General features: G+C 41.6%; 1 protein-coding gene across 1 annotated transcript in view; it reads right to left on the reverse strand.

The window, feature by feature from the left end:
- Window positions 1-390: 390 nt before the first annotated feature.
- The window catches only part of USP49 (ubiquitin specific peptidase 49), a 142,063-nt gene continuing 120,095 nt past the window's right edge, over window positions 391-22,358 (reverse strand). Inside the window, exons 4-8 of the mRNA XM_004379446.2 lie at window positions 11,578-12,967; window positions 10,016-10,220; window positions 5,127-5,235; window positions 4,386-4,591; window positions 391-3,398 (exon numbers count right to left, since the gene is read on the reverse strand). Coding sequence (XP_004379503.1) covers window positions 3,208-3,398; window positions 4,386-4,591; window positions 5,127-5,235; window positions 10,016-10,220; window positions 11,578-12,939 — 2,073 coding nt within the window. The 5' untranslated portion in view covers window positions 12,940-12,967 and the 3' untranslated portion in view covers window positions 391-3,207. The remainder of the gene's footprint in view (window positions 3,399-4,385; window positions 4,592-5,126; window positions 5,236-10,015; window positions 10,221-11,577; window positions 12,968-22,358) is intronic.

The following is a 22,358-nucleotide window of genomic DNA, read 5'->3' on the forward strand; positions in this document are numbered from 1 at the left end:
CCCCCACCCAAGTTCTCATTCTGCACCACTGTTGACCTCTCCTGGGCTGACACTGGGGCATGGGAACGCCACGCCCCACTGCCAGCCTGCCCACCTCATTGGTTCTTCCCTTGCACTTGGATGGAGCTGCAAGAACAGCCAGAGTTGGGAACTCACACAATCATTGACTCTAGAGGCCTTGCCATTAAAAACAAAAATAAACTCTGCTATTGAGTCCATAGGACACATTAACACTTCTACAGTTTCCAATTTTGTGATGTTTTTAGAGACATCCAGAAATTCTTTACAGTGTGGGACTGCCTGCCTTCAGCCTGAGAGGGGCTGGATCAAAACTGGCAAGAGCTCTGGCCGCCACTTAATAAGAGCTTCGGTTCCGAAGGCATTCCTAACTTTTTTTTTTTTTTTACACTCAGAGGGAACCACAAGTATGAGGGTCAGCTAGATTGAGGTAAAATTCTAATTTTTTAGGGCCAAGGTGCATTCATCTAGGCTGGCTACAGCAGAAAGTAAACATGCCAGCCATCTACAAAGGGTTCCTGGAACAGAATTCATGAACTATTTGCCCGGGGAGGGAAGCAGGCCTGGAAAGTTCCTGTTTGGAGATGGTGGGTTTGATTTGGCAGCATCTAGTAAATTTCTACTTGTATCTTATTTTCTTCCCTTTAGAATGTTTCGATTTAAAGTAAGATGCAACTGAGAAACTCGTCTACTTCCAAGATGTAAATAAATGAAAGGCAAAGGGATATTTCCCTCACAACAGCCACTGTCTTATGCAGCAGGGAATGCTTTAATAAAAACTCCCTCATATACCAACTTCTCAACAGCATCTAGTGCTGCTGCCTCTGGGTACCAGAAGTGTCTGTGACTGCTGTGGGTACCTTCACGAGTGTGGGACTCAGTGGGGACTCTGATATTGGTTTCTATTCCAACTCATTTTAAATGATTTTATTAATTTGATATACGGGTGCTTAGCTAAGTTAAGTACTTGTTTGACACAGTCCTTAATCTGCTTAATAATCCTTATAACATTTGATATAAAACTATTTTTAAAAATTAAATTTGAAGATCTTTTAATTTTCCATTAAATGTTTATTTTTATTAATAACTTCCCCCTGGACAGCCTGAGGGATGAAGTAGATGCTCTATTAGTTCTTCTCCATCTCCTAAGTTCTCTTTTTCTAGAATAATAAATATAGAATTCAATGAAAGATGAGGCACGATTTATATTTTCCTTTCCTTTTTACTCTCATGTTTTTTAGTTAATGGGCTTTTCTATCACCACAAAAAGTCATCACCAGTCATGCTGACTTAAAATGTAGATCTAGAGATTATAACTTCACAACAGAGCCTCTGGCAGTATGGGCGGCTGTGACACTTTAAAACAGTGTCCAGGAGACGATGAGCCCGGGGCAAAGCTTGTACAAAGAAGCCTGCAGTAGACAATATAAACCAAACAGCATAAAAAATGCCATACGCTATCGCTTCCAAATAAAAGCTAAATATTACAGAAACCTCACAGTGTTGGGTAAAGCAAGTTTAATTTAAAACACAGTCACTCCCCTTTCCCTATCAAGGTGAGCCATTTTCTGTCTGAATTTTCTCCATGTCTCAGTGCTGTCTGGCAGGTCCTATGGGAAAGTTCATATCAAAAGAGGTCAACAGCAAATGCTACAGATCTGCTCAGGAAATGTGGCTCATCAACATCGCTAAAGCTACTACCACCCTCATTCTTTAGCCTCTCTTTCCCCACTTCCCTCCCCTCCCCAAACTCCCTTCCACATCTACTCCCTTTTCAAGTGACAACTGTACTTCTACCTGAATTCAAATATTATGATACACTCAGTCATAAGATGAGCATTCATAGTGACAGGCTGAGACTCACTGCAGCAACCACCACAATGAGAGTTACGGTTTGCCGTCCCACTTTCACTGGTGAGTCTAAGCGAAGGATTGTGAAGGTGCCTGATGGGAAGGAGGGTTTCCACCTGGGCAATTTCATTCCATTGAGAAACTGATCCAATTGAAAAAGATATTTTACTGGCACTGGGGTAAAGGACATAGCACTCTTGCTTTTGTCTTGGATTTTTTTTCTCTGAGTGTGGGTGAGAAACAGATTATCAGACTTGGGAGGAAACAGGTCAGGACGATCAGCAATAAACTATTAGGACATGTAGGGGACAGATTCCTAAGTAATTCCCATGCCCAAGGAAAGCAAAAGCTCCCAAGCCTGGTGATGAACACAAATGTTCTAGCTCTCCAGATACAGGAAAGAAGCTGCAGGCTACCCTATGGTGACAATGGTGACGGGCAGCCAGATAAGCCCTGGACTGTCAGCTATCCATGCCCACACCCAACTGACCCAATTTAAACCAAACCATGTACTTGGCCTAGACCTGAACCAGGGATTTGTTTCAGAACCAGGATAGGTGCCAGGAGTGCCCGCTGGCCCAGCATGCAACAAATAACATACACTAGTCTGTTGCTTCCCCATATGAACTGCCCCTTTAGAATGAAGGGATGTTCATACTAGTCTTAGAAGTATGGAATGATTAAATGACAGCAGCAGCCAGGGAGGGCATGGCACTTGAAAAACCTCCCATTTTGCATGGGGAAATTTGCTCCATGTATCTCACTCCACTCTTTGACTGTTATCGCTTTAAAAAGGAAGCTTGCAAGTTTTCAACCCTTGAGAAATAGGAATAGAAAATATTCCTCTGTGGGAATAAATCCTTAGACTTCACCTCTTCCTACTGAACCAATCCTATCCAACATGCTGCCAGCCCAGGGCCCCTCCTCATGTGCTCTGTCCAGGGCTGCTCACATCGAGAGGGTTCTTCTGGTGCTGCCAGGAGGCCCCTGATTAGCAGGGGAGTCACATAATAGAGAGAAAACATGGCTTCTCTCCTGGCAGAGTAACACCTATTTACACCCTCTTTCCTCTCCACCCAGGTCCCTCTATATTCAGAATCTTCATAGAAGTTACTCCTTTTGATTTGTTTTATGAAAGGAGAGGATTTCCAAATCCATTCAAAAAGAAAGTGACTATGAATTTTACAATAGGGCAAAAGTCACCTGGCACCTTCTACTCTGACCCAGTGAGCCAAACCTAGTACTCTGTTCCTGCAGTCAGCCTTATTCCTACAAGAGTAAAGATGTGTGAACACCAATAGTTTAAAAACAAGCCAGTCCTTGATACATGCCTCCCACTCAGGGGAATGTCCGTGGTTTGCCCTCATCGTTGTTGCTGGGCTGCACCTGAGCTTGGAGTTGGGTTTCTGAGATTCTTGCATTGCCCTGCACTGTTCTTTGAGTGTAAAAAAGGATGTAGGCCTGGGTTTTGCACACTTCCTCGACACTGCATACATTCAGCTTTGAGTCATTGCAGTGGACCCAAAAACCTAGGAAACCAAAGGAGAGAAAGAGAAAATGACTACCCAACTTTTGTATTTTCCATCAGCAGGCAAAACCAGGAGCTGAAGAAAGGGGCAAAGGAGTTCTGAACATAGCCAACCCTTGATTATTTGTGTTGGGGGAAGAGACAAGTAAATGGAACTAACAGAGAGTCTATAAGACACTTCTGTAACCACTAGTTTCAACCGCCTTCCCACAAAATCCCACTACAATACTGCTTACTGGAATTTGGGTCCTCGTTTTACTCAGGCTTCTTCGTTGCCCATTGAGGCCTTCTACAAAGAGAGCCAGGAGAATGGGGGCTATGATGGGAAGAGAAGAAGGAGAGGGGAAATGGAAATAGAGGGGAGTGATAAAGGAAAATTTAGAAGGAACAAAAAATTATTTGCTTACAGGCTCCAGGTGCCCTAAGGGCTGAGATTTAAGATGTGCACACTGCTGACAACGCATATACAGCCCGTCTGCCTCTGGGCAGCAGCTGGGAGGTTCTCCTCTGGAGCATGAGGACTAGAAGCTGCTTGGGAGGGGTCTCTGTAGCCCCACACCTCCTGCGGTGCCCAGGACATAGTAAGTGTTCCGTCAATGTCCTCACCTTTATTACGAACTCAGGCTAATAAAATTCATATAATATCTCCCTGAGATTAAATAGATACTATTGTTTCCGCATCACCAGGAAGGAAGCAGAGGTCTGCAGAAGCAGCATTAATAGCAATAACCTCCAAAACTGACTGAGCAAGCACTATGTGCTAGGTACTCTTCAAGTACTTTCACGTCAGTTCCCTTAATTCCCTGTGTTGTTACTTAGAAAGTGATATAACCAAAGTTTGCATCCAAGTTTCATAATTCTTTCCACTGGATTTTAATGTATGTAATTTTCCATAGATGACCATGGGATTGAAATAAAAGGAAGGCAATAAAATGTGGACAAACCAACCCTTCCGTGTCCCCCACCCCACAGAGTAAAGCGCACGCACCTCCCTCTGTGTTGTAGCAATAGGCTGTGTAGTGTCCTGAGCCAAACCCTTTCCCGTGGTGCATGACCACTGCGGAGAGATCATAGGCAAAGGTCTCTTTGTCAAGAGAGGAGAGCATGTCCCTGCAGCAGTAAGGTTCCATGGTTAATACCTGGTCAAAGACGACATGGACCCCAATCTTCTCTCGATGATTACGGCCAGACCACCTAGGACACGGATATAAACTTCTTACTAGTAAAAACTGGCATATGTGACCATAGGTAGAGACAGGTAAAACAGGGAACTGAGTTAACTTTCTGGCTTCGGTTTTCCCATCTATAAAATGGTGGTAATCGCTGTCCACAGATATTTGCTGTAAATGTTCCACAATATACTCTGAAGCTAGAAATTCCTAAGCAAGCAATTCAGTTAATAATTTTCTTATAGTTTACTGCTTGCCCTTCTTTTCCCAGATTATCTTCTACTTTATCCTGAAGATGAAGTTATGTAAGCCCAAGCGAGGCTAGAAAGTCTTCTTGCACATTCAGTTCAGGCTAGCCAAGTAGGAAGAGACATGAGCACAGAGGCCCAATATCAACTTGCCTCAGTGGGTGTGAGGCACATGATCTCCATGGAAAGCACAAGGTCTCAAGGAACAGGTTTCTCCTCCCAACACCAAAGAAGACATTTGCCCTCACAAAAACCTTTGAAGCAGCAATTCCCACAGCTCACAGCCTCCTGGGACTCCCCGAGCAAGCTCACCTGAATCTTTTTAGGTGCAGCCGGAGGACCTGAGGTAGTCTGTAGATCATTAACTGCTTTCTAGCTTCACTCAGAACAAGGGGTTTTGGATTGGATTTTCGTCGTTTGCCTAGATGGTTTGGGAAGGTATAAGACATAGATTGTCAGCAGTCTCATTCTTTCCTAGCTGTGGTAGAGACAATACTTGTCACTCCATATGCATTGTCCTTATTTCTCAATTTCAGTTTTACTTGCGGCAGCTATGTGACCCTCTGTAAGGCTGCATTTCCCAGCCTATCATGCTTACATAGCGTGGCCATATAAGTGCTGGCTAATGAGATGATAGGAATGACTAACTGGCACTCTTAGGATGGCTGATTAATGAGCACTGACTCCGTTGCAAGGTGTATCCTTTGTCCTTCCCACTGTCTGCAAATGCTGGAACTCCTCTCGGACCATGAGGTAACCGTGACGATGGAAGTCATGCACAAGAACAGTAAAGCAGAAAGATGAGCTTGGGTACCTGAGCTTGGGTCCCTGATGACCATGCAGCCATCATGCCACGCTCTGAATGTCCTTCCAACTTCTTTTGTATAAAGGAAAAATAAAATTGTATCCATTTTAAGCCACTGTTATTTGGTTTGACTGTTACAAGCAACCGAACCTAATCCTGATACACCCACTTTCTAATTTTTGCCATCACCAACTGCCAAAGTTGGTATGGGTTCAGGATGGTTCATTCCTAATATCAAGGATTTATTAATGGAATATAATGAAAGGTCACTGCAACATCAAGCAGATAGAGTAGAAGTATATATTAGAGTTTATACCTTGACGTACTTATAACTTAAAATATGATGCATTGTAATATAACTTAAATAGCATTTTTTTTCATTAGCTAGGCCTAATTCTATTTCCTGCTTACAGCCAGTTGTATGCTATTGGACAAGTTATTTAAACCTCTAAACCTCAGCTTCCTCACCAGTAAAATGGGGATAATATATATATTTCAGGCTTAGGAAGAAGATAATAGGACTCAGGATTGATAAAGGACAGAGTATTTAAACAGATTTTTTTCCACCACGATTTGCTTATAGCATATACAAATATTTAGAAAAGAAACTGCTAGTTCTACACATTTATGTTGTACCTAAAAAAGAAAAAGTTTCTTGGCTAAAAGCTGGACATGCAGGACAAGCCTGACAGTCACCCCGTCCAAAGCAGGACCAGTGCTCACACTCCAATTTTGATTCTAAAGCTCTGGAATTGTGGGGGAGAATGCATTTCTAAATTTCAGCAAACATATAATGGAAATAAAATTCTCTTAATTTCACACCCTTTTAGCTCAGTGGTGAAGTCATTTCCGAGGTTCACCATTCAGCCGGGGAGCGGACAGCCCCATAAAACCAAATGGGACTAATGAGGCACAGCAGTCCAGGGACAAGGGCCAGAAGGCAGAAGGGGACAGGAAAGCTGGTGATAGGGAACCCAAGGTTGAGTAAGGATAGTGTTGATGTGTTGTGAGGTTGTTAACCATTGTCATAGGGCAACATGTGTACTAACTATTAAATGAGAAACTATTTTGTTCTGTAAGCCTTCAACTAAAGTGAGAATAGCAGCACAACTGGAAGAGCGTAGTCGATGTCACTGAACTGTGCATGTAGAAATTTTTGACATGGTGTATCTTTGGTTATGTATATTTTCACCAAAAAAAAAAGGTCGAGAAGGGAGAGGGTTGACATGTTGTGGGGTTGTTAACCAATGTCATAAAACAATATGTATACTACTGTTTCATGAGAAACTATTTGTTCTGTAAGCCTTTGCCTGAAGTACAATTTAAAAAAAAAAAATTCTCTTAATTTCCATCAGAAGCCTTCTCTGTAACCAGTTACTGATGCCTACTCTGTTATTATATTAATTAAGTCAGTGAATGAATGGGAATATAAAATTAGTTAGTGGCCCACTGTGGTGTCTGCTGATTGCCTCTGAGCTGTTGGTATGGTCTCAGTGTCTGAAGAGCTTGGCCTCTGATTTCAACTCTTGTCTGTACCATTCATGAAAGGTAGCAAATCACAGCCAGATGACGTATCACAGAGCTTTTTGTGACAATAGGATGTGGAGCTGTTGCTTCTCACAATAGACTGCAGCAGAATGAGTGCACCATAGGAGAAGCTTTCACCAGGGCTGGCGGTCACAATATGTGGGAGCATGAACAGAAAGAGAATTCAAGAGGGGGACCTGGCCTTATTTTATATTCCTACTCACTAGCAGATTCTTGAAAATTTTTGCAGCTCTGCCTGGGAACCCTGGCAGTGACTGCCACCCTCAGCAGAGGGAGTATGTGAGCTAAGACGAAGACAATATAGAATCTGGCTTTGTTTTCTAAAATGAAATTCACAAAGAAAAGAAATTACAGTCATGCGCTGCATAACATGCGTTCAGGCAACGTTTGACTGCATATACATCCACGGTCCCTTAAGATTATAACAGAGTTCAGAAATCCTGATCGCAGAATGGGACGTAGTGGATTTAGGCATGTCGCACTCAACAATCATGACGATCCTCAAAAACAAAGAAAAAATTCTCCAAGCTGTTAGGTATAGCCTACACTGAAAGCTACAAGGCTAACAAAAATTAGAGAGGAATCTATATCAGATATGAAGAAATTTCTGATGACATGGATTGAGGACCAAACACAAAAGAGAATCCCTCTCAGCATGTTGATGATCACTGCTAAGGCATGAAGCTTGTTTGAAATGCTTAAAGAAAAAGCAGGACCAGACTACGATAATTGAGTTTAGTGCTAGCTCTGGGTAGTTCAAGCACTTCAAACAACATTTTTCGCTGCATAACATTAAAGTGGGAGGCCTGATGGCACCGTGGTTAAGAGCTACGGCTGCTAACCAAAAGGTCAGCAGTTTGAACACCAGCCACTTCTTGGAAACCCTATGGGGCAGTTCTACTCTGTCCTATAGGGTCACTATGAGTCGGAATCGACTCCTTGTTGGCAATGGTTTTTTTTTTTTTTTGATGTGAAAGTGAGTGAGAAGTCTGCAAGTGCTGACGCGAAGGCAACAGAAGAATCTGCTGAAATCTTAGGTAAACTAATTGTAGAGGGAGGTTATTTGCCCCAGCAAATTTTTATTATGGACAAAACCTTATTCTGGAAGCGATAGTATGGTGTTCATACAATGTTCAAATCACATTAACTTCCTATTTCAAAGAATGTATCATGGACATTAAGTGACTCATGACTACTGATTCAATTGAAATTGATCAGTTCTGTCACCGTTTGATTAAGCAGAGAGGTAGAAGGCTTACAGTTTTGAAACTTCACAAGCAACAAATCAAGGCATCTTGTCCCCTCACCATAGCTTTCCTTCCCTACCATTATTTGCACTTGCCTAGAGATATCGTGATAAATTAGCACATCTGGCAACCAGAAAAACAACCCTTTTTTGCAAAAATAAATAAATGTATTTCTTGCCTAATCTATCATATCTGAGAATGATGGAATTAGAGCTGTTAACATCCTTCTGCTCCTTACAAGTAAAAAGCTTTATGAATCACTATTCTAAGAACAACCAGATACTGAGCTTACAAAATAATTTAATCTACTTGCCCCTGTATCTCAATACGGAATATGACAGGTAGGTCTACACTTAACCAAGGACTGCATTTCAAATTTTTTTTTAAATGGCAAAATGATATCAAAGCATGACTTTTGATTTTTGTCCTGGTTCTTCAAAGAGCCGAACAGGTTTCCCACAACTTAACTATAGTTTTTAAAAATAGTTAAGTTGTGGGAAACCTGTTCGGCTCTTTGAAACTACGTGCAAATACGGAGCACTGGTGCTGCAGTGGTTAAGAGCTCGGCTGCTAACCAAAAGGTCAGCAGTTCGAATCCACAGCTGCTCCCTGGAAACCCTATGGGGCAGTTCTACCCTGTCCTACAGGATTGCTATGGGTCAGAATCGACTCGACGGCAACAGGTTATATGTAAATACATTAAAAAGTACTACTGTAAGATTTTTTTCCCCAAAACCTTGTAGTCCAAACTATTATATGATTGCAAATTGATTTCTAGTTTCTCTGCACAATCCATTATATTCTTAGTTTTCAAATCTTTATATGCTACAAAAAGCCACACAACCTTCCAAGTATTTGCCCTGCATTTCCTTTCCATGTTAGGTTGGCAGAAGCATTCAATGTGGCAAGACAGAAAGGGGCCCTGCATAAGATGGCCACATAACCATATGCAAAGGATTTCACTTTAAAATGAAAGCCGCAACAGAAAATACTTCCTTATGACTCTCTCTGAAATGCAAACCTTTCAGGAACATGAAGGGGGGAAAAAAAAAAAAAAACTCAAAATATCTGAAGGTGCCACTGAGCCATGCACCTTCTTCACACTTGCTTTCCTGGTCTCACTGTAACGATTTTTAGCATCACTTCTGACAGACTTTAACATCTGTCAATTCAGTACAAAGGCATTCTGATACCATAGCCCTCAAACAGGCTATGCCATCTGAATTTAGATTAAATAAGAATTGTCACACTCCACATTCATTCATTTAAGCAGGGCCCCTGTAGCACCATGATGCTAAATACTAACATTCTTAGATTTCCATTTCAGGAACCACATTTTCAAATGCCTCCCAAGTAACAACTAATGTCAATCAGGAGGGGCCAAAGGAGGCACAACCCCTAAGCTGGTTTGTTTGTTTTTAATATATAACATCCACATATTTTAGCTTGTTTTCAGTAAAATGGGAGAAAAAGACCTTCTTTAAAAGATGCCTTAGAACCACTCAATATCATCAGTGTTATTTTGACTAAAGGGGCACAAGAAGCACCTTACAGTCATGTTCCAGTTGCACCCTCACCCCCATTCTCCACACAGCACTCACTGTTACACTGGTCACAAGCGTAGATTCTCCCTTCCAGGGCCTCTGTCTCTGTGAACTTGGCCAGCATCTCAGTGAGCAGACACTCTGTCTGATTCAAAGGGACAAACCCCTTTTCTATGCAGTGGTAGCGTTCAGGGAATTCCAGGGACAGATCCCAAAAGGGCTCAATGGTATTGGATTTGTAATTGCATGCTATACATGTGACCTAGAATGAAAAGATTTATTGACAGGTGATATAACTTCCATGCTTCCCACATACATTTTTGCTCACTTTATTCAAGACATATAACTTGAGGAAAACTTGATATGTAGTTCAAAAAAAAAATTGATTGTAATGTTAACATAATAAACAGAACTAAAAGAATTACAACATATTACCTCTGGCATACATTTCTAACTATCTGATGTTAGCTGGAATTGGAAAACCACATAGCAGAGATTATTACCTACCCCCTTCTCTCTTCCTCTCCTCTCCCAGAGCATGCTCTACCATTCAGTGCTGCAGCAGTACAGACTGCACAGGATGGTGGAATCATTCAAGGAATTAGTCTGAGATGAAGAATTTGGAGGTCAGTCTGCTTCCCTCACCCACACACTCCTGCCCTGACTTTGCTGCTTCCATCCAGTCCCCCTGGCCTTTTTGCCCGTCTTTCTTGCACCACCCCTACCCTGATTACTGTGTCTGTAGAGCCTCAAAGCACTGTGTGATTAGACCTCCTCTCCCACTATAACATTCCCAGATGTATCTTTCTTCCTAAGGACCTGTAGAGGCAGAGAAAGTGCTGACAAATTTACCTCCCTTTCACGTGGTAAAAAAACAAAGGCTGAAATAAAATCTCTTCTCCCATCCCAACTCATCATTCTTTATAAAACCCTTTAAAAACCAAGACACAAAACCTCAGTATAGTACAGAGGTTTTGCCTGAACTCCTTAAATTACATCTCCTTTTTTTTACTTAAAAAATTCTCTTTCTACATATTCTCACAAGGCCTTATCTATGAATCTTCGCCTATGTCCCTAGATGGAGAAAGATCCAGGGAAGAAAGGGTAATAGCGAACAGGAGGGAGGCTTGCTTGCTCAGGCCTTTGGCATCCTCCCAGCCATCTCCCTTCCTTGTAAAGAATGTCTACGAAGACCTGGGAAGACTGCTCTTTCAAACTACTTTGGAATAGGGTTACAACCAAACTCTGTTCAGTTTCCAAAAACTGATCAAAGGGTGGCATGCCAACAATAGGTACTTAATTATAACAGTGAAAATATCATATTACCCATACCATCTTTAAAGGGTAAAGACATCCACGAAAATGAAGTGCCATGGCAAGTTAAAATAAAAATCTGGCCAGAAAGAGACAGCAGGCAAGTTCACCAACAATGCCATCACAGTGTACAGTACAATGAAAAGTACAATAGCCATCCTCAAATACGTGTAATTACAGAAATATTGGCTATCCTTATTCCAGTAATCTGGGGAGAGGCACTCACAGGAAGCCCAAGCTCTAGCATACAAGCTTCCCTGCCATTGTTATGGTAGAGTCGGGGTTAGGATGGGGCACACACCTACCTGACTGAGTAGCTGCCCATGAAATATTGTATTCACCACTTTTAAGACCTGCTTGGTGAGCTTCCTCTGGGAGAAGGGGATAAGGATCCGATGCGTGGTCCCCTCGGACTCAAGTTCCTGCTGCACTTTGTGCAGTAGCTCACAGAGAAATTCCTGCGCATCCTGCTGGTCGTAGCCACGGAAGGCAGGGATCAGGCTCCACACCGAATGAAGCATGGCGAAGGGCGAGACCAAGGCCCACTTCCCCGACCACATGACTCGGAAGAGGGTGTGCAGTTCGTGACAGAGGGAAATGTGCTTCGAGCTTGGCTCCTTGTTCTGGATGAGTTCTAGGCTCCGGCTGATGGAAGCCCCGCCGTTCAAGCAGAGGCCCTCCCGGTCACATGACTCAGCCTTGTCACTCCTGGCCGACACCTCGGTGGCCGAGCTACTGGCCGGCTTACTGGATAGCTGAGCCTTCCCATTGGTCGCTTTGGAAAACAGTTGTTCCGTTTTGGAAGGGTCAAGGTTCAAAAAACATTCTCGGAACTTCTGGAGGTGGCTGAGGACCTGGAGGATGGAGTTCATGTAGCAGGTGTTCCCCAGGTTCCGCAGGCCCGTGACACCCGGGGCCATGGCCGGCTTGCGGTGCTGCTTGAGTCTGCTGCCTGGAGCTTTCCTTGAGGTAGGGAGAGTGGTGGGCCGCCTCTCGGCCATGGCCTTGGCCACGTCGCGGGGCGGGTGCAGCAGCAGCCGCGCGCTCTTGCGCGGAGGGGTGCTGGCCAACTCTTCCAGCAGCCGCCGCTTCACCTCACGCCGCCGCTGCCGCGCCTCCTCCTTCTTGCGCTCCAGCGCCTCCTTCAGCCGCCGCTGCTCCAGCTTTGCCTGGCCCCGGGAGCTCTTCTCAAACCAGATCCGCAGCGTCTTGGCCAGCAGGCGCTGGCGCCGGTACCACAGAGCTGTCAGCATCTGCGGCTGTCCCTGAGGAGCGCGCTGCAGCTGGACCAGGTCTTCGCCCGAAGCCATGGACCGTAGCGTCCGCCCACGTTTCACCAGCTGGTCCTGCTTCTGGCCCCTGACTGCCAAGAGGGAACTTCTGAGAAGCTTCAGGTCCCCCTCCGGGTTATCATTGAGCACGTAGTCCTTGCACAGGTAACAGAACACGTAGAGATCCCGGACTTCCATGGCTAGCGGATGTCCAGTCTCTTCAAAATGTTTCAGAGCGTGATCCTCAATGTACCGGCCGCAGGCCACGTGGGAGCACTTCAGACAAGCCCACACCGACTCAGTGGTGGAGCACTCCATGCAGCACCACTTCTGAGGGTTCAAGATGGAGTGGTCTTGGGCCAGCCGCAACCGCCCTACATGTTTACATCTATCCATGTCTTATAGAAGTCTCCACTCTTTTAACCTAGCAGGATAGGGCCACAAATATGGGAAAAAAAAAAAAAAAAGAACTTTCAGCAAAATATTTCCCAAGAAAAAAGGCGTGCAACTGGCATTTTCCACTTAAGACTCATTGGTTTTCAATTCAAAATTAGTTCCTTTGAAAGGAGGCTAAAAACAAAAATAGCAAATCTGGTATAAAGACTGAGAATAACAGAAGGACGGTTAAATTCTTTAAAAAGGAAGGATCATGAAATATACGGGGGCCTTCCCCTTTGCACCAATTTGAAACTTAACATTTTCTAAACCCGTTTTAATTCTTGAATATCAGCTGATTTTTATGTGAGGCTGATTTGTGTTCCTTAGGAAATCACAATGTACCCAGCTGATTAGCAGAGGAAAGAACCTTGTATTTGGAACCATCTCTGAACTGATGATGTCCTAGAAGTGAAAGCTTCTATATCTCATTATTGATCAAGATCCTGGGGGTATGGAGAAGGGAACAGGGGAGAGGAAAGGGAAGAGAGACATAGATGGTGCTTCAAATACCAGTAGGAGTGATGAAGAGCCTCAAAAAGACAATCTTAGGTCAGTTTCACTGTATTTCAAAGCAGAGATAACCGGACAGGGTAAAGATAAGAAAGAGAAAGTCCTCTACAGAACAAAGTATTTTAAGTATTATTTTTATTGAGCCCAAAGGACCCGGCTAAGGAGGTAGACTGTGAGCCTCAATCTAAATAACATCTTTCATGTGACCTTTTGAAAAGAACATTTACATACTGTAGAAAGGGTGGGAAATTTTTCAGTCTTTTTACTGAAAGGATATATGTATGTGAAGAAACAGATAAATCTAACTCTTAGGACAAGAGGTAGAGTGGGTACTGGAAAAACAGTATTCAACCAAACTACCCAACACAAAAGAAAGTAATAAATCTTCCAAATGAAATATGTGAAAATGTTTTTTTTAAAACAGTGGTAAAATGCTAAGCATTTTTTTTTTCTCTTCTTCCTAACATTGCTTCCTCAATCAATATGGTTCATCAGAGAAATCTCATGGGCAATTTCTTCAAGGGTAAGAAGCTAGACAACTATTTTAAAAGAAAACTTTTTATTGTTTGGAATCCTAGTAGGTTTTTAAAAATATATACCAGAATTTAAAATTCCCTAAAGGCAATTCCTATTATAAAGTGAATTTCCTTCTCCTCCATTTCTCTTCCACTTTTACTTTCCATTTCTGTGAGCAAATGCAGTTTCATGATTATGGAGTCAACTAGGAAAGGTCTAAATTCAACATACTGAGTAGTTCCTTTAGTTGGTTTTTCCAGATGCCCTTTTTGGCCTAGTCTTATTGACAAAACCCACAAATAAATATACCACAGGACCAAATTAGAGATCCTCCCCATCTATTATTGCCCATTCCAGATGGCAAAGACCAGGTCCCTATGTAAGAAATCTTCACACCATACAAAGGAAAGCAACCTAGATTATCCCCAACCAAGTCAGATCATGCTTTTCTTATTTTTTAATTATTGACTTACTGCTAAGTACCCTTTTAAGTCATTTCTTTGTACGTGTTTATCCATTTCCTAACTAGATATAATCTCTTTCAGAGAGGAGATCATGTGTTATATTTTCTATTGCTTTATAATACCAAGACTTGTGGGTGCTCAGCTCTCAGTGGTCAAAAGTGTTCTCTCGGAATTATCTTCCCATACAATCTGGAACAGTACTGAAATACCATTTCTGTTTACTTTTCTTAGAATGCAGCCAAATCAAAACACATACATTAAAAAAATGACATGGTAAATAAATATTCTTTTTGCTACTTATTACCACCTTAAAAAAAAAAACAACAAACCGGTTGCCATGGAGTCAATTCTGACTCATAGCCATCCTATAGCGGTTAAGTGCTCAACTACTAACTGAAAGGTTGGTGATCTGAACCCACCCAGAGGCACCTCAGAAGACGGGCCTAGCGATCTGCTTCCAAAAAGTCACAGCTTTGAAAACGCTATGGAGTAGTTCTACTCTGCACACATGGGGTCACCATGAATCAAAATCAACTCGCCATCAACCAACAACAACTTATTACCAATTCAAAGTACCAATTAGGTACCTATCATGTCACAACCAATTACTGCGGACGCAAAACAAAGTCAGCAAAGAAGGGGAGAAAAATCAAGAGATAGGCAAATCCTAAGTTTCTCATTAATTTAGTATTTTTCAAATGCAGTCCCTGCACCACATACCAGCATCAGAATTCCCTAGATACTTGTTATAGGCGCAGATTTCCTGGTCACAACTCTAGGCCTGATGAATTAGAGTCTGGGGCAGGGCCTAAAATCTGCATTTTAAACAAGTTCTACAGATGATTCTTTTGCACATTAAAACCTTAGAAGCACTGCACTAATCCGATAAATTATACAGGGATGAAGAACATCTCATAGAAATCAAAGAAGGAATTTTAGTTCTCAAACTCTTCTCGTTAGACTAACACTGTCCAACTTTCTGCGATGATGAAAATGTTCTATATCTCCACTGTCCAAAATGGTAGTCCTAGCTACATGTGACTATTGAGTACTTGAAATGTGGCTAGCCAAGACTGAGGAACTGAACTTCTAATTTTATTTAATCGTAATTAATATAAATTGAAATAGCCACATGTGGCTAGTGGCGATGGTATTAGACAGCACAGACTTAAACATACCAGAAATACTATCAGCTTTTCTTTTTGTTTTATCTCCTTCAAAAAAATTCAGCAGTCACTAAATCATATCTGAATAGCCACTTTGTAGCTCAAAACCTGATGCCTGGCAAATCCCCATTTTAGCCAGCAGGAGCCTTGATGGGTCTTCAGAAATTTAATTGCTACAAAGATCTTATCGCATGAAATAAAGCACAATTTCAAATTCTACAAAGAGAGACTATATCTGTGAATAGGAAAACAGCAACACAACACCCAGAACACAGATGCCTTATGAAATCAACTCCTGTGCTAGAAAAAATATCCTGGAACAACTAAAAGCTAAAATAGAAAAACACTAAAAAACCATTCCACACCCTCTCCACTTAGAGCTGTCAAATGGAAAGGGCATTCTGGAAATTCTTTCTTCCGATTTCATTTTCTGATCTATAAATCTGCTGATCACGCACATCCTTTGCTGCACAGCCCTTTTCCCATTACAAATCTGTCGTGGCAACTCACTAACCTGCCATATGGCAGAGTAAATCCATTCAGGAAAACACAAGGCTACTTTGCACCTCGCTACACCAATTTAAGCTAGGCAGGCTAGCTTCTCTAGAGGAAAAACATCTGATCATGATTTGGAGATCACCTAAAAGTGGCACCAAAGGAAGAAGCCACCTTAATCAACACACAAAATAGAGACTATAGGGAACATACTCCCAAGTATACTGAGTTCAAGAAAGATAATGTGTTAACTCAGCTCTCATACATACTCTGACCACTTTATTTCAAAACAAGGCCTATCACCCGTTGGCCAAAAGAAGAATTCTTTTTTCCATTTTTTCTGACTTGTACAGCTTTTCCTTCACATTCCCAAAGATCACAATAATCCTAACATTTCTACTTAAAGCACATACCATCCAGTGTGACAGGCCAGGGTACCCAATATACAAAATAGATAAGCTTGAAGTGTGATTGGGAAAGAAAACGATGTGTCTTAACAGTTCTACACCATTAAGTAGATCAGCAACTTGAAATAAATGTCCTGCACACCCTGGACTGATCTGCATCTGGGAAAAGCAAACTTGACAAAATATTAGCTTCTGTATTTTTAATTACCATAGTTTTATTTTAAAAATCTGAACTAACTGGAGCTAAAAACCACAATCAACACTTAAAACCATTCTACTCTAATACTCACTAAATATTAAATTTAAAAAAGACAATGAAATCTTTTCAACTCTTGCCTTTTCTGACGAGAAGCTTCTAGATTTATCTTTTTTTTTAAGTCTCCATACGAGAGATGACTGAACATTACAATCATCTTTCAAAAATCTATAGCTTGAAGATACAGTTTGTCTTTTAATTGGGCTATTCCAATTTTCCTCAAATAGCAAATTTCTTAGTAGATCTTAAATGCATAATTGCATCACCAGAAATAAAACTCCTGGGGGAGAAAATCAACAAAGACAAAATAGGAGAAAAATAGAATCCACTTTAGGGAAATTTCCACTTCTCTCTCTCTCATTGTATTGATTTCTTCTCAGTTCTTAACTAAGGACTGTGGAATAATCCTGCCTGGTCTTGGTGAGACCAAGTGGCATAAATTCCAGCTTGAGAGAAAGTAGACACTATGCTAACATGCTGACAGCCTTCATTTACATAAAAGAATACTAATTACGTGGTATCATCAACATCTGCGATTCTGCTCACTGCCATATGCGACAGCCCTGGGTATTTTAACCCTTCAACTTACTAAATGTACCTAAAATTACATCTACCACAAAACCTGTAATGACTGAAGAGACACAGTGAATACATTTTTACAAATAACAAGGGTTAAAAATGAATTTTATTTCCTGCTAACATTTTCTTTCCAAGTGATATGGGAAAATATAATTTAATATCAATTTTACAATTAAGAAAAAGGTAAAAGGAAGGTAGGAATCACATTAAGATACAGTTAATAACCCAAAAGGAAGAGTGATACAGTCTAGAGTATTATGCAGGACTTTTAAAAGGCTATGTATAAGTACAATAAAAGTAGCCTTTTGAATTTTTACATTATGGCCAAAACAAAAACAAGAAGTAGGGGCAGAGACTGGTGGGGTTAGGGAAGAAACCACCCAAAAGTCCTTTGCTAAGTGGCAGTGGGAGCGACTATGGCTGAATGAGTAGAGGGTCCTCATGGGCCCTCTTTTCCTTTCATTTCCATCCTCCCTATTTGTGGGGTGGGGTGGGTGGATGAGGTCAGAGCTTGTCTCAGAGACCCCTAGAAAGTCTGAACTATCTGAGAGCCGTTCGGAAGCTCTGACTAAATATGTTCTTCAGCTTGCTGATGCTGAGAGCCGGAATGTCCACTTAAAGCAGTGGCTCTTGGAGCCTCTTGTGAGGTATGCTAGCCCTCATTTATCATCAGTAATAAAGAGCAGATGTTCAAGAATGAGTATTTCTAATCACAGGTTACAGCAGATTTAAGGTTATAGCAGCATGATAATGTCACTCTCACTTGAAGAGAGGACCCGAGTTCTTCAACGAGAAAAGAGTCCACTTCATCCAGGGAGCTCGGCCCAGTACACACACTGGTTTGTCCATGGGAGGGGGCCAGACGTGTCCCCTCGTGCAGGGAAAAGCCAAAGACCAAACTGGCACAGTACACATGCTTTGCTCCACACTAAATACCAACCTCTCTAACCATAGTGAGAGCTAGAACTGAGTCTAAGGCCGCCTTACCTACATTCTCTGCACTCTTTTGTTTGCCTCCTTTCTATCTAGCTACCAATATGCTCAAGTCTCTTTTGTCTCAAAAGAGAGAGAAATTAACAGAGAGATACAAGTTTGCTCTGCTTCTAAACTATGCTTGATGTTATTCTTATGCTCTTTCTCCTTCTTCCACTTTATTGCTCACAAGAGTAATGTGCAGCTTCATCTTTCTCACAACCCACTCGTTAACCCTCCATTTCATAGAAAATATTTTCTCAAAGGTCACTAGCAATTTCCTTATTGCTAAATTCTTTATTCTGCTGTTGACACTAGTGAACACACACTATCTTCTAAATTTTAGGCTACTACTCTCTTCTAGTTTTCTTCTGATGTCTTGTCTGTAATCATACCTCTAACATTTTCATGTGTGCCTCCCTTCCTCAAAATGTAGGCTTTCCTTAAGGTTCTGTCCTTGGCTTTCTTCTCAGTGATTTAATCTATTCCTATAACTTCAAGTATCATTTCTATGCAGGATAATGTATTTTAATTTCCACAAATACTTTTTTAAACTATATTATTGATCAATAATTTACCTACCATAAAATTCACCCTCTAAAAATATACAACTCAATAGTTTTTAGTATATTCACAGAGTCCCACAGATATTTTTGAATATAAAATCTTTCCATTTCATTGTAAACACTCAGCATCAGGTTGAATTTTCACCTGCATTATGGTACACTACTATTATTAATATTTGTGAGATGAAGCTACTGAACATGTTTTGCACTAAGTTTTGTTCATTTGTTTGGCTGGTAGCAGAGATGATCATGCACCAAGCTATACATACTGTTTCATCCAGGTTGTCTGATGATCAATATCTGTAAAATGACTGATACAGGGTTAAGGAGATGCTATCCATGGAACAAAGTAAGCTAGCTGGCCTTTAAGGGATCAGACTTTTTGATTCAGTAACCTAATGCCCTTGTCAGAAGTCTGTGCCTGAAACTAAACCCCTTTTCCAAGACCATAGTGGACTGTGGGCAAGGTGGGCAAAGGAGGCTGCTCATTTTAAATTCAGAGAAATTCTGAACATACTGGGAGAAAACACAAAGCCTCTCTCTTAGAAATGGTACCCCTGACTCTGAAGAGGAGAAGTGGCAGCAAAGAGTGGAGGACAGCGAGGTTGGCTGGGTAAGGATTAAGCAGGTCAGCTTCAGAGCTTAGCAGTCTGTACTGCCTTCAGATCAAAGGGCCTACCTGCTACAGCCCAGCATTGGTGCTGCATGTGCCGGGGAGCCAACCATAGTGCTAACCTCGGACAGGCATGGTGTGTGTTTTGAGCACACCCAGCATTCTGTTGCCTGGTCTGTCCCACTGCTCAGACATGCTCAATAGCAGTCCCCTCTCCAACCCAGGGAATCAGCTGTGTCCACACCTTGGTCAGCTGACTCAACTTCTCTGTGAATCCCAACACATGGCCAATAGAGAAAAGATGCTGCTCATAGGCCAGGATTTTACTTAAGGTGAGAAAAGATTAGTGCCATAGTACCCTGATCTGTTAACGTGCTAACTCTTCTCCTTGTTGAGGATTTGCATGGTACTCTATCTTCAGCCACACCCTTTGTGAGGGCCCGCTGACACAGCTGGATCAGCTCCATTAAGTGTGGCAGAAACTTCACATCAGCACATGTGCAAATAGGTAAGAGACTTGCACAATGCAAACTACTTCTTGTGCCTCATTATGCCTGTGATTACCACATTATTAAGATTTTTCATAAAGGAAAGGGGCTGGGGGAGCTTGTATAGGGATGAAAAGATTTTCCTTTTTAAAAGAGTTTTTGTTTCTTTTTTCTTCCAGACTTGTATCTTGTGCTTTTGAAATGGAACAGGAAGTTAGTTGGGAAGAGGAGACAGACACAAGCTTAGGTTCATGTAATAAACCCTGGAATGGCATGGGCATATCTATAAGCAGACACTCAGGATATCTGCACAATAAAATCTGCAAGAAGAAAGCAAGGAGCTACTCAAAAATGTTTATTTGTTTGCTTTGTTTTACCACAATCTCCCTGACAAGTTAGTGACGAAACAAGGTCCAAACTAAAGGCTCCCTGTTCTGTGACACTGCTACATGGATAAGTTCTATCGCTGCCACCGAGGGAATCATGGCTTTTCCCTCCAAATAGCTGACCACAGGAATCATGGTTTGTCTCAGCGGTATGCCTCCCATGTTCTCCAAAGCATGTAGGCAGCCAATCATCAAAAATGTGTGTGTGTATATATATATATATACATATATATGTGTGTGTGTATATATGTCAAAACTTCTTGCACTGTACCCTTTATATGCAACTTATTGTATGTGAATTACACCCGACTAGAGCTGTTAAAAAATTACACATACACACACACAAAAGTGAATAGTTTGCCCCTAATGAAATAATAAATCTAGGCAGTGGCTCCTTAAACTATTAGGTGAAAGCTGGCAGGAAACTTTGCAACGGATGGATGAGGCTGACAACACCTGATTCCACTGATGAATTTTACATTAAAGTAGGACAACTTGACATTACATGGCTCCTCATATGATGCAATAAGAGGTTCACAGCAGCAACCCCTATAAAGTATTATTGCTAAAAGAATTAAACCTGAGTCTAATGAAGCCTTTGATTCTAACTACCAGGCAATACAGGGTTTAGGAACATGTTACTAAAAGGCTTCAATTAGTGAACTCAGAATGTGGCAAATGCTACAAATCCAACGATCTGGGTTCTTTAACAAATAAATGGCATGAAAAAAAGGTGGGGGGTGGATGTGGATCTGCTATAGGGTGTAACAAACCTCAGAGACATAGCAACCAAATGCAATGGGTGGTTGCTTGGGTTTTATTTAGACCCTGATTTGAATAAACCAATTATAAAAAGATACTTTCGAATGGCACAACCACTAAGGAAAACAGTATCACACTTCCTCAGAAAGGTAGAAATAGCAATACCTTAATGATCCAGCAATCCCACTCCTAGGTTATACCCTACCCATAAAACCACTGCTGTCGAGTCGATTCTAACCCATAGCGACCTTACAGGACAAAGTAGAGCTGCCCCATACTTTCCAAGGCTGTAATCTTTACAGAAGTAGACTGCCACATCTTTCTCCCGTGGAGCAGCTGGTGGATTTGAACCACTGAACTTTCGGTTAGCAGCCAAATGCTTTAACCACTGTGCCACCAGGGCTCCTTGTGTACACCCTAGAGATCTAACAAGGGACACAGATAGACATATGCATACCTATGTTCACTGCAGCATTATTCACAATAGCAAAAGGATGGAAACAACCTAAGTGCCTAACAACGGATGAATGGATAAAGAAAATGTGGTACGTACATACAATGGAATACTATGCAGCCATAAGAATGATGAGTCTTCGAAACATAACATGGATGAACCTGGTGGACATTATGCTGAGTGAAATAAGTCAATCACAAAAGGACAAATATTGTATAATCATACTTTTATAAGAACACAAGAATAGATATATATACAGAGATCAACGTTCACTAGTGGTTACCAAGGATGCGGAGAGGGGCAAGCATTCCCGAGATCATAAACAGCTATTATTTTTGGTGATGGGAAAGGTAGCATCAAATGTGGGTGAAGCGCATACAGCTTGACCAAGGTAAATGATGTCACTAAGAATTACGCAAGAGAAAAGCACATTTTTGGTAAAGGATATAACAAGTATAATTTTAAAACAACACCAGCAACAACCAAAAAATGTGGGTACACATACCTGAGTGACTGAACCTGCCAGTTGGAGAAGGAGGAGAAAAGTATTAGCGCACAGATGAGCAAACAACAAAGAGCACGCAGTCCACCCCCTCAGACATACTCAAATATTTTTTTTCAAAAAAGGGACGAAACAAACAAATCTACAATCAATAAATGAGAGAAATAACTACTGAATGCCCCGAAAGCAGCAGACAATATCAAAACATTTACAAAAACAGGACAGGATGGTTCCAGTAGGC

The sequence above is a fragment of the Trichechus manatus genome, unplaced genomic scaffold (assembly GCF_000243295.1).
Source record: "Trichechus manatus latirostris isolate Lorelei unplaced genomic scaffold, TriManLat1.0 scaffold00065, whole genome shotgun sequence".
Lineage (NCBI taxonomy): Eukaryota > Metazoa > Chordata > Mammalia > Sirenia > Trichechidae > Trichechus > Trichechus manatus.